At 44.9% G+C, this 13061-nt stretch overlaps 1 protein-coding gene across 2 annotated transcripts in view; it reads left to right on the top strand.

Moving 5' to 3' along the window:
• The window catches only part of LOC106578054 (NHS-like protein 2), a 173668-nt gene that overhangs the window by 152999 nt on the left and 7608 nt on the right, over positions 1-13061 (top strand). For both annotated transcript variants that reach the window (XR_006760536.1, XM_045701572.1), the window contains exons 3-5: positions 5244-5392; positions 8207-8420; positions 11625-13000. Coding sequence is in view for 1 of the 2 variants with exons in the window: in XM_045701572.1 (XP_045557528.1) it covers positions 5244-5392; positions 8207-8420; positions 11625-13000 (1739 nt within the window). In the remaining variant the exon portion in view is untranslated. The remainder of the gene's footprint in view (positions 1-5243; positions 5393-8206; positions 8421-11624; positions 13001-13061) is intronic.

Below are 13061 nucleotides of genomic sequence, written 5' to 3'. Positions count from 1 at the left end.
ACCATATGACTATTTGACCTGCAGTTGAAAGGCCTGGTGTTAGTGTTTTTTTCCCCTTGGTCCTCAATTAGAGAGTGGTCAAGGGGTTAGCGTTAGCATCATTATAATGATGTTGTAGGTGACGCTTCTTCAAAGTCCAATCGCTGACATGCAAAACATTTTGGGACTGTATCAACAGTAGACTAATGAAGAAAAATACCAAAAGATCGTAGTTGGGTGAACTTCCCCTTTAAGGCTATTTATTGGCGGTTGTCGTCGCTGAACTCCCAAGTGGTGCAGCGGTCTAAGGCACTACAGTCCCTGGTTCGAATCCAGGCTCTGGTGTAGGCCGTCATTGTAAATAAGAATTTGTTCTGAACTGACTTGCCTAGTTTAAATAAAGGTTAAATATGTATTTTTTTAATCCATTTACACCAAGGCCGGATGAGTTCCAAATGGCATACTATTCCCCATATAGTGCACTATATTTAACCAAAAGTAGTGCACTATATTTAACCAAAAGTAGTGCACTATTAAGGGAATACAGTGCCATTTGGGATGCACTCCAAGGGGGGGATTGTATAGATTGGGATATGGGAGAATGTATAGATTGGGATATGGGAGATTGGGACCAGCTTGACTTGAAGTATTATAGCTAACGTTACTGACATTAAATTCATATATTTTGGACATCAAGTTGTCAGTGTGTGTGCGTGCGTGCGTGCGTGCGTGCGTGTGTGTGTGTGTGTGTGTGTGTGTGTACACGTTTTACTATATGTGTGAGTACCAGAAGTCCTCACTAGAATAGTAAACCAACTAAAATTCAGAGAAGTGAGGACATTTTGCCAGTCCTCATTTATATTTTTTATTTATTTTAGGCCTAGGGGTTAGGGTTAGAATTAGGGTTAAAATTAGGGTTAAAATTGGGGTTAAAATTAGGGTTAAAATTGAGGTTAGAGGTTATGGTTAGGTTTAGGGTTAGAATTGGGGTTAAAATTAGGGTTAAAATTGAGGTTAGAGGTTATGGTTAGGTTTAGGGTTAGAATTGGAGTTAAGGTTAGGGGTTAGGTTGTTGGTTCCCAAAAAGTCCCCACAATTATGTGAGGTCCTGTGTGTATGGGTGTGTGTGCCCTTCAAAAACAGCCCAGCCCCACCCTAACAACCGGGACCCGGTAACTATGGGCTCACCCGTTCTTATTTCTCCAGTGACGGAATGGGGGAAGTAGAGAGGGAACAATACCCCTCTTTCAGCACAACAGGGTCGTCTGATAACGTACAGCCTGTCTATCCCTCTTCTGTCACATTCTTTTCTTCTGTCCGATGTTACCCTGTACTACATAGGGTAACATCGGACAGAATGTTACCCTGTACTACATAGGATAACATTGGACAGAATGTTACCCTGTACTACATAGGATAACATTGGACAGAATGTTACCCTGTACTACATAGGATAACATTGGACAGAATGTTACCCTGTACTACATAGGATAACATTGGACAGAATGTTACCCTGTACTACATAGGATAACATTGGACAGAATGTTACCCTGTACTACATAGGATAACATTGGACAGAATGTTACCCTGTACTACATAGGATAACATTGGACAGAATGTTACCCTGTACTACATAGGATAACATTGGACAGAATGTTACCCTGTACTACATAGGATAACATTGGACAGAATGTTACCCTGTACTACATAGGATAACATTGGGAAAGGGAAAGCCAAGTCAGTTGTACAACTGAATGTCTTTAACTGAATGTGTCTTCCACAGCACCCAGGGAACAGTGGGTTAACTGTTAAGGAGACAAGTACAGAGGTAAGGAGACAATGACACAGGATAGGAGACGAGGAGCAAGGGGTCAAGGAGGGAAGGAAGGGAGCCCTTTAGCAGATTGGAATCTATCTCCAGCTCCATGATGTCACTGGTATGATGTCACTGGTATGATGTCACTGGTATGTCACCGGTATGATGTCACTGGTATGATGTCACTGGTATGATGTCACTGGTATGATGTCACTGGTATGTCACCGGTATGATGTCACTGGTATGATGTCACTGGTATGATGTCACTGGTATGATGTCACTGGTATGATGTCACCTGTATGATGTCAGATCACTGATTGATTTGACAAATGAAGAATGCATATCAAAAGTATTGGAGCAGGACCTGGAACAAAACTCAGTCTGGGCTTCGTCTCAAATGGCACCCTTTTACCTACATAGTGCACTACTTTTGACCAGGGCCCATAGGGAATAGTGTACAATAGCACATTGATAAAAAAAATAAGGATTAAAACACAAAGTCTAGAGACTAATTTCCATTGTGGTCCTGCTTGTCTTAACAGTTCAATAAACAGTAGGGAACAGTGTTACTGTATACTAGACTGATACCATCTACCTCCTTTAACACGGTTACACAGACCCTTACCATTACACTTTACTGTTACACACACACACGCACGCACGCACGCACGTTCGCACGCACGCACACACACACACACACACACACACACACACACACACACACTAGCCCCTCTCTCCGTCCTTCACTATACTGTAGTGTACACTACTAACAGTAACTGTATGGTGACTTGAGCTTGAGTGGCGTCACAGATTTCGCTAATTGGCTAATTCTTCTCTGTGTGTGTGTGTGTGTTCTGTGTATTCAGTTGAATGATTCCAGTTGAGTATTTATAGCAGAACCAACAGTAGCTAGCAAGCAATACGGTCATAGCAACTCCAGGCTCTGCGTCCCAAATTCCCCACGTAGTGCACTACTTTTGACCCTATGAGCCCTGGTCAAAAGCAGTGCACTACGTAGGGACTAGGGTACCATTTGACTCACCGCACTGTAACTTTAGCGTCAGCATATTTTACTATAAATCTCATATGTTTTAATGGGGGAAATGTTAGCATGGCTATGCTAATTAAAACAGGATGAAATACGTTTTCGACTGGAATGCTTGCGCTACGTTAGCCTGAGGTGTGAGACAGAGGATGTATCCCAAATAGCACCCTATTCCCTACGTAGTGCACTACTTTTGACCAGAGCCCTGTGGCTCCTGGTCAAAAGTAGTGCACTGTATAAGTAAAGAGACCGTGTTGGGATGCTCAGTCATGTCAAGGGAGAGAGCTGATGTTATCCTTGAGTCCAACAAACTGACTTTCCTCCATATTTGCAGTATTTACAGTCAGAAATGTCATTGAGAGAAACTTATTTTTCAACCTATTTTTCATAAGAGACCTGGTGTATTACTTGTGTATTTGTCGTTGTTTCATCACTCCTGCACATTGCAGATTTCATTTAACTGTTATCACTCACCATATATATATATAGCCGTCTGTGCTCCTTGCAATGCCACCATTCTAGAACCTCTCTTGTTCTGCTATTTCTATACCGTGATGCATTCCTACATTCACAGGGAAGTACAGTATCTGTCTGTACCTCACATTAAGAGCAGCTTTGGATGAGAATAGGGACTCGTACCGTTGTGTTGAATAGACTGAACATTTCACTGTATGCTTATAGGGGAACATCTGTCTGTTGACATTAGCTACAGTCTGAGAGACTGTGTGTGTGTGTGTGTGGTGTGTGTGGTGTGTGTGTGTGTGTGTGTGTGTGTGTGTGTGTGTGTGTGTGTGTGTGTGTGTGTGTGTGTGTGTGTGTGTGTGTGTGTGTGTGTGTGTGTGTGTGTGTGTGTGTGTGTGTGTGTGTGTCAGGTCTACTGCTTCCGATAGTTAGACTAATACATTAAACAGAAGCACTGGCATAAATTTAAGTTAAAAAAAAAAAATTGCACCACAAAGCAGATTTCATCTGGCCTGGTCCCAGATATGTTTGTGCTCTTTCCAACTCAATTCAATTGGTCAATTATCAAAAGCCCATTTTTTTTTTTTGTCATGACAAGGAGTTTACATGATAGCATATACGGACTGGCACTCAGGCTAGATTTCATTACAGTGCAGCAAATGCAACACAACATGTGTGGAAATGTAATCAACAAAGTCATAAAGAAGTTGTTGCTGGTACTGTCCTTCATTCCACATTCACCATAAAGGATACTAGTGAGGTAGCTTTGTAAGGTACCTGACTACAACCAGTAGTACACGACATGTTCAACGTCCCCTTAAAGAGTGCTAACTGGGCATGTTACATTTCCTGTTACTGTCTCTTGTCCTCGTCATAAAAAAAGGTTAAATTAAGAAGTGAAGTTAGGTGATCAAGTTGCCAGATTTGTTTTCTTTAGCCAGACTAGAACCAGACCTGGCAACCACAGGCTCCCAGTAAGGTGGTCATTATGGTTCAAACTAGAATCAGTTGCCAGGTCTGCCCCTCTTCCCTGGTCAGGGGATTCACTCCAGGCCATTGTTGATTAAAGGGCTGTTCCATTGTCTCCGGGGTACTGGAATTGCTAGGCAACCCTACACTGGGATGAAGGCATCCTTATTGTCCCAGAGAGCAAGTTCACTCACAACCCCCTCCCAAACCCTTAACCCCCTTCAAACCACCCTCCCCCCCAAAAAAAGAGTTTGGGGGCGGGCCAGGGCTTGGGGTGGGGTGTGTGTTTGCGTGTGTGTGTGTGTGTTTGCGAGTGTGTGTTTGCGTGTATGTGTGTGTGTTTGCGTGTGTGTGTGTGTGTGTGTGTGTGTGTGTGTGTGTGTGTGTGGAATGGGAGGGAGAATAGGGTTGCAGGGATGAGTGGAGAGGGGGTGGGGTTAGGGGAGTGGAGGAGTAGAGGAGGGTGTTTTGTGAGTTTTGGGGGGGGGGTTGTGGAATGGTAATCAGTATGTTTACAATGGCCTGAGGGGGAGTCCTGAGGAGAGTGGGAAACATGAGGAGAGAAAGAGAGAGAGAGAGAAGCAGGGGGAGAGAGAGAGAGAGCAAGGGGCAAGAAAGAAAGAGAGAGGCAGGAGAAAAAGAGAAAGGAGGTGGAGAGAGGAGGTGGAGAGAGAGGAGGTGGAGAGAGTATGCAGTGAGTCAGACTAGAGGTGGACGCCACATTTAGTTTTTTTGTGTTGGGTCTCCACTCCTCCAAGCTTCCACTCTGCCAGCAGGCTAACTGGCTGGTATCTCTGGAGTGTGTATTTACTGCATGTGACTAACTGGTGTTTCCGCTTTGAACAGACTTCAAGAAGCAGCTAACGGGACGGATGTTCTGCAACTTGACTAACTCTGGTGTGTGTGTGTGTGTGTGTGTGTGTGTGTGTGTGTGTGTGTGTGTGTGTGTGTGTGTGTGTGTGTGTCCTACAGACTTTGAAGAGCAGCTGTATGACACCAAGTTAACAGGCCAGACGTTTCGCCACCCGACAGCTTCCTCCCAGAGTTCTGACGATACGTCCACCACCCTGAGTCGTTCCCCTGTCTCCCTCAACAACAAGAGACCTGAATTCATCTTCCTGGTAAACACCTTTATTTAACTTTACAGTTACCTACTTACTTACCTACTTAAATTGTGTTGCACAATGATGTAAGTCAATAAGTGATCATTTTAGTTAAAGTATGATATATTTGGGCTTGAAGTGCCAAATCTGAATGTGTGACTTCAGATGTTTCAGAGCTGGGTTTTATTTCAATATGACCTATTTATTGGCACTGTTTATTAATCAGAAATACCTGCTTCAAAGTTATTTCTATTCGTGAGTCATCTGAGAGCCAAACAGCTTTTCTCAATAGTCTACACTTGGGTTTCCACTACACAAAACCATCAAAATGGGCTACATTGTACACATTCATGAAAACAAAAATGTGTTTTTTGGGTCTTCATTTAAGGTTAGGGTTAGGCTAAGGTTAGGAGTATGGTTAATGTTAGGGTTAAAGTGACAGGTTTAAAATCCGATTTTAAGAACAGAAAGTCTGGAGAAAGACGTGGTTTGGGACTTTGTGGCTGTGGTAACTAATACAACCCTACACTTGGCTGCCTTGCCATAGAGCAAATTAAAATAATGGGTGTAAACTAATGTTTAGCACCTCCCCTTTTTTACCAGCAAATTAATCATAATCCATTTTCTCATTTGTCAAGTTGCTCTTATTTGTTAGCTAGTCTGCATAAAACTAAATATATTAATATATATTAAAATATATTAACTAATTTCATGATATGATTGCATTTTAGATCCCCACTCCCCCCCGTTGACCCAAAATGAATGGTTTGACCTCTAACTTTTAAGGCAAATTCGTTTTGCATGGCCCTGGGTGTGCAGGGTTGACTCATTTTCGACTATTCCATTGATCCTAAAGAGAAATCTCCACTGACTCGGGGCACTGGGCCATGTGAAACGAACCTGCTCATTGCTTCAATACACGCTCCAAACCGTTCAATCGTTAGGCTATCCATATTACTGGAGCTTCTATTCTGTCTATTTCTATGGCGGAGTCGAGGCCGCAATTTAGATTACGCAGCTATATATTGATGCGTTATTTAGATAACGCATTGGGGCAGCAGGTAGCCTAGTGGTTAGAGCGTTGGGCCAGTAGCTAAAAGGTTGCTGGAACAAATCCCTGAGCTGACAAGGTCAAAATTTGTTGTTCTGCCCCTGAACAAGGCAGTTAACCCACTGTTCCTAGGCTGTCATTGTAAATAAGAATTTATTCTTAACTGACTTGCCTAGTTAAATAAAGGTTACATTTACATTTTTTTTTATATATATATATAGCTGCACAATGTAGATAACACATTGATTTATAGCTAGCTAGCTTGGTGAAATGATAACAGAGAGAACATATATTATAACTATTTGATAATGTCCATTTGTCTGGACATTAGTCTGGAATCCGCCACTGTTTCACTGGAATTTTCAAATGGCAAGAGTCCACTGTGTTTCTTTATTGCATGAAAAAAACTCCAAATATATTTTGAATCATTTATTTTCGTGAGCCACTTTCTGCCATTGAAATATTCCGCCTGATTGTGGGGCGTGTTGATACAAATTTAAAGATATTTACATAAACAGCCCCGATTGGCGGATAGGATCGTCTAGACTCTAGAGTCGACCCCACTTACCCCTTCAAAGTAGGAGGATACGTATGCAAATCAAAGATGGCTGGTCATTGGTCAGAATAATCAGATCAGATTGTGATGTCATGCTGTGGACCAGAAACTCCATTCCCCTTGAACAGGATGAAATTCCAGGTGTTTTTTTCTCCAAAAGCAGTATCATAAAGGGCAGTATCATAATTTTCACAATTTCTGTGTAATTATGAGCTCAAAGTTTGGAAATATCATAAAAAAACTGGAAATCTCATTTTTGACTTCACTGCCCCTTTAAGTATTTTTTCTCCAATTTATGCTTTGACTCAGTTATCAGAATATGAACTCTTAAAAGTGAGGTTTTCGCTGGACAGGTACTTTAACTTAACTTTTGCTAGTCCTTTGGTGCCAATATAGTCCAGATAATAGTTGTTTAAAAACATTTGCAATTTATTTTGGTAGAATCCTTCTCTCACTGTTTTCATCAATGTATTATCATGAGATGTCATGAGTTACCTGCATTTTGAAATATTTGCATTAATAAGATAATGCATAGATCCGTGAGATTTACTGAAGACTTTCATTTGACATGACTAGTGTTGGGCTTGACTTACAAGTTAAATACACAAAATTCTTTCTTGGTTTCCAAATGTCAGCCTTCTCTGTACACACTGGACATCCTATTAGTTCTCTGAGATACATTGGAGTAGAAATGGTTAAGATGTCACACAGGGGAGGGGACATTGAGAGGAAACTTATACAAAGGGAATCTTTCTGGATCCACAGGCTGAACACACCGTCTCCTCTTGGCCTTAACGAGGAGTTTGACTTGAAACCGTTTTTATAGTTTCAATTAGTCTAAATTGTGTTTTATTTCTATCCTAGTTGAATATTGTATGTGTATGTATATTACTATAAATATTGATCACATTCTCTGTGTATGATCATATATTTTGATACATTGAATGTGAACATTGTGAAACTATGTTATACATTTTTTACCTCATGTTTCAGGAAGTGATGTCACTGAGTACTGCCCCTATATATAGGACCTTCCACCCCCACCTGGGATATGGATGCCTGATGAAGACCTAAGGGTTAAAAAGTTGTAAATAAATATCACCTGGGAGCATGAGCAGCATTGTGCGGCGTTTTCCAACCTTCTCTGCTTTCCACCGATTTTGAATCTGAATATCTCTCCTTTCCTCTCCTCTCCTCTCCCCCCCACCCACCCCCTCCCCTCTAGCCGGCGTCTAAGGGGCAGGTGTGTGAGGAGGATGAGACCTCCTCAGTAGGAATCAATAGGGGTGTAGACGCATTCCCCTCTCCATCACCCTGTGGGTCAGATCGCCCTCTGGTGGTGTGGAGTAGTACCTCTCTAGGACCCCCCGTGGCCGAGAAACCCCGCTGGCACCTGGGACAACGGACACCCGCTCACCTGCTCCCCCTCGACGTCACAGGTAGGGCATGGTGTGGAAAGAGTGTGTGGGGGTAGTGTGTGTGTGTGTGTGTGTCTGTGTGTGTGTGTGTGTGTGTGTGTGTGTGTGTGTGTGTGTGTGTGTGTGTGTGTGTGTGTGTGTGTGTGTGTGTGTGTGTGTGTGTGTGTGTGTGTGTGTGTGTGTGTGTGTGTGTGTGATATAGCGTTCTGATACTCCAAACCTCTTCCTGGTTTTGGCATACCTGTTTTAGCAGGACGTGTCCCACGTAGGATGGTGTCTGTAATTGGTAGACGGTTCTGATGAGTACGTTGTCGTTTGCATCACTGAGCAGTGCCCAACAAAGTGTCAAATTCGATAGTTTGATGCTACCAACACCCCCTCATCCTTTTCTCTCTCTCTTTCTATCCTGCTACCATCCTCACTGCATCGCTCTCTCTTTCTATCCTGCTATCTTCCTCACTGCATCGCTCTCTCTTTCTATCCTGCTATCATCCTCACTGCATCTCTCTCTCTTTCTATCCTGCTATCATCCTCACTGCATCTCTCTCTCTTTCTATCCTGCTATCATCCTCACTGCATCGCTCTCTCTTTCTATCCTGCTATCATCCTCACTGCATCTCTCTCTCTTTCTATCCTGCTATCATCCTCACTGCATCTCTCTCTCTTTCTATCCTGCTATCATCCTCACTGCATCTCTCTCTCTTTCTATCCTGCTATCATCCTCACTGCATCTCTCTCTCTTTCTATCCTGCTATCATCCTCACTGCATCGCTCTCTCTTTCTATCCTGCTATCATCCTCACTGCATCTCTCTCTCTTTCTATCCTGCTATCATCCTCACTGCATCTCTCTCTCTTTCTATCCTGCTATCATCCTCACTGCATCTCTCTCTCTTTCTATCCTGCTATCATCCTCACTGCATCTCTCTCTCTTTCTATCCTGCTATCATCCTCACTGCATCTCTCTCTCTTTCTATCCTGCTATCATCCTCACTGCATCTCTCTCTCTTTCTATCCTGCTATCACCCTCACTGCATCGCTCTCTCTTTCTATCCTGCTATCATCCTCACTGCATCTCTCTCTCTTTCTATCCTGCTATCATCCTCACTGCATCTCTCTCTCTTTCTATCATGCTATCACCCTCCCTGCATTTCTCTCTGTTTCTCACTGTGTCTCACCCCTTGTCATCTTTCTCCCTCTCTCTCCCCCTGCAATATTTTGACAGTGCAGTAGTGTATTTCTGCCTCTTTGTCTCTGAGTTAGGCCAGCTTGGTAAGGTTAGTTGTAATAGATAGACTGGCTTGGTAAGGTTAGGTGTGATAGATAGACTGGCTTGGTAAGGTTAGGTGTGATAGACTAGCTTGGTAAGGTTAGGTGTGATAGATAGACTGGCTTGGTAAGGTTAGGTGTGATAGGTGTGATTACTGCTGCACCCTCTCTCTCACTCTCTCTCTCCCTCTCCCCCTCTCTCTCTATCCCTCCCTTCCTCCCTCCCTCACTCACTCACTCACTCACTCACTCACTCACTCACTCACTCACTCACTCACTCACTCACTCACTCACTCACTCACTCACTCACTCACTCACTCACTCACTCACTCACTCACTCACTCACTCACTCACTCACTCACTCACTCACTCACTCACTCACTCACTCACTCACTCCCTCACTCACTCTCTTTCTCTCTCTCTCTCTCACTCTCTCGCTATCGCTCACTCACTATCTCTCTCTTTTTCCGTCACTCTCTCTCTGCCATCAGCTTACCATTGCCCTAACGACAGAACAGGTAGCTGTTGCCATGGCAACACACAGTTCTTCCTTCTCTCCCTCCTCTCCTCCTCTCCTCTCTTTGAAAAAAGCTGCAGAGAGAGGGAGAGAGAGAAGGAAAGAGAGAGAGAGAGAGAGAGAGACAGAGGTAGGGATGGTGAGAGGGAGGGAAAACAAACTGGGATGCTGGTCCATGTTGACTCCAATGCGTCCCACAGTTGTGTCAAGTTAGTTGGGTGTCCTTTGGGCGGTGGACCATCCTTGATACACACAGGAAACTGTTGAGCGTGAAAACAGTTCTTGACACAAACCGGTGCGACTGGCACCTATTACCATACGTTCAAAGGCACTTCAATCTTTTGTCTTGTCCATTCATCCTCATATACACAATCCATGTCTCAATTGTCCCAAGGCATAAAAATCATTATTTTTAGCTCTTAAGGACCCGCCCCTTTAAAAAAAAAAAATTCACCTAAAATGACAAACCCAAATCTAACTTCCTGTAGCTCAGGACCCGAAGCAAGGATATGCATATTCTTGATACCATTTGAAAGTCCTGATATAACATAATACAAGGAAAAAAGAAATTGTATTTTTTTGTACCATCGTATTTGAAGATGCAAAAGAAAGGCCATAATGTATTATTCCAGCCCAGGCGCAGTTTAGATTTTGGCCGCTAGATGGCAGCAGTGCATGTGCAAAGTTTTAGACTGGTCCAATGAACCATTGCATTCATGTTCAAAATATGTATCAAGACTGCCCAAATGTACCTAATTGGTTTATTATTAAATATTCAAGTTCATAACTGTGCACTCTCCTCAAACAATAGCATGGTATTCTTTCACTGTAATAGCTACTGTAAATTGGACAGTGCAGTTACATTAACAAGAATTTAAGCTTTCTGCCAATATCAGATACATCTATGTCCTGGGAAATGTTCTTGTTACTTACAACCTCATGCTAATCACATTAGCCTACATTAGCTCAACTGTCCCGCGTGGAACCCACCGATCCTGTAGAGGTTATAACCTGTCTCCTCCCCTTCATTGAAGTGGATTTAACAAGTGACATCAATAAGAGATCATAGATTTCACCTGGATTCACCTGGTCAATCTGTAATGGAAAGAGCAGGTGTTCTTAATGTTTTGTAAACTCAGTGTAGAATGTAATGGCCCATTGGGCACATAGGCCAAGTCAACGTCTACTCCACATTGGTTCAACGTGGAAACGACGTTGATTTAACCAGTGTGTGCCCAGTGGGGAGTTACCCCAGGTCTTTTCTCAGGAGCCAACTCTTAAACTTCAAATAAGGTTTTCGTATTAATGTAGGCAAGCCCAGGAAAATGTTATTCTGATGTTAAGTGATCCCTAATTATCAATATGACAACCTTAAATCCTTTCTGTTTTTATCCATGGATAACTCAACAGTCTCCCCCCTCTCTCCTCCTTCTCTCCCTAGGTGAGGGTAAAATCCTGGGCGTAGACCTCCTCCAGGGCTCCTGTTCCCCCTCTCTGTCCCTGGGCTGCGGCGTCACCGGTCAGCCCCGGTCTCTGGAGCCCATCTCAGACACCCCTGTCCAGCACCTTACCCTGAGGAAGACCCACAGTGACCTGGACCCCAGCCTCAGCCTGCCCCAGTCCCCCCGGACGCCCCCTCCTACCATGGGCACCATGGACCACTCTGCTACCCTTCTCTGCTCCAACTCCCCGTCTCAGTCCTGGAATGGCCCTAAAGGCTCTACCTTCTCTCCTGGTGTCTGGAGTGAGGCCTATAGTTATAATTTAGCTCCCAATCCGCTAGGAAAGGGACCGGCGACCATGCCCAAAACGGTGGGGATGGTTGGGGGGGTAGGGGGGCAGGGTGGGGGGTTGTTGTGCCCCTCTCAGACCAGTTTGGGACTCTCCGGGAGCTCGGGGTCGCAGTCTCACTCTAGTTCGTTCACGTCGATATCGGAGCCGTCCGGTCTCAGGCACCCGGTAACCATGGTTATGACGACGGGGAGGCGGAGCGAGACAGAGGGCGCGGCGGCTAGCCCCGCAGGGGGACAGATGGGGTCAGAAAGAGGGGTGGGAGGAGGAGAAAGGAGGGAGAGGTCGGCATATTCCATCGCTGCGGCCAACGCATTCAAGTTCCGCGAGCGCTCTCTCTCCACGCCGACAGACTCCGGTTCGTTCTGCTCCACAGATAACGTCAGTGGCGGGATGTACAGTGTCACTGCGGTAACAGGAGCCGGTAACGGGACGAACGGGGGTGTTCCAACAGAAATGCACAGCCACCACCACTATCAGCTCCGTGGTGAGAAGGGGGAGAGCTATGCCCTCCTGTATCCCAGCGGGAGCTCCGAGGACGGTAGCGCCAGCGTCGACAACATCTCCGTAACCGACGGCAGCTTCCCCCAGGACGGTCGCCTACGGTTACGCTCTCGCTCCATCTCGCTAAAGAAGTCCAAACACAAACCCCCTCCGCCGGTCCGGAGCGTCTCTCTCATGAAGAATTTAGGGGACACCGATGGGTGTGTACACGGCCGTGACAGGGGTCACTACCGGGATGGACGCCCAAAATCCCTCCACATCCCACGGGAACACCTCCAGGACTTCCAGCCAGACTTTCTCCTACCCTCCTCCTCCTGCCGCTCCAAGCCTGATCTGGAGGATCCCGAGCTGGGCTACGGTGGGATGGATGGGCCCCCTGGCCTGGAGGTCCAAGGACCCGACAACACGGAGCTGTCCTCCCCAGCCCACTGGCAGCTGGGGGAGTGGAAGTCTTCTGATCCCTACCAGTCATGGTCTGGGTCTAGCACCGCCACAGGGACTACTGTCGTAGACTGTATAAAGGTAAGACTAGTCTAGGCACTTAGGGCCACATCCAGACTTGAGATAAGATGTTTAACATGGA

This window comes from Salmo salar, chromosome ssa18, assembly GCF_905237065.1.
Source record: "Salmo salar chromosome ssa18, Ssal_v3.1, whole genome shotgun sequence".
Lineage (NCBI taxonomy): Eukaryota > Metazoa > Chordata > Actinopteri > Salmoniformes > Salmonidae > Salmo > Salmo salar.
The sequence above is the reverse complement of the archived record's forward strand: the minus strand, read 5'-3'. Positions and strand labels throughout refer to the sequence as shown.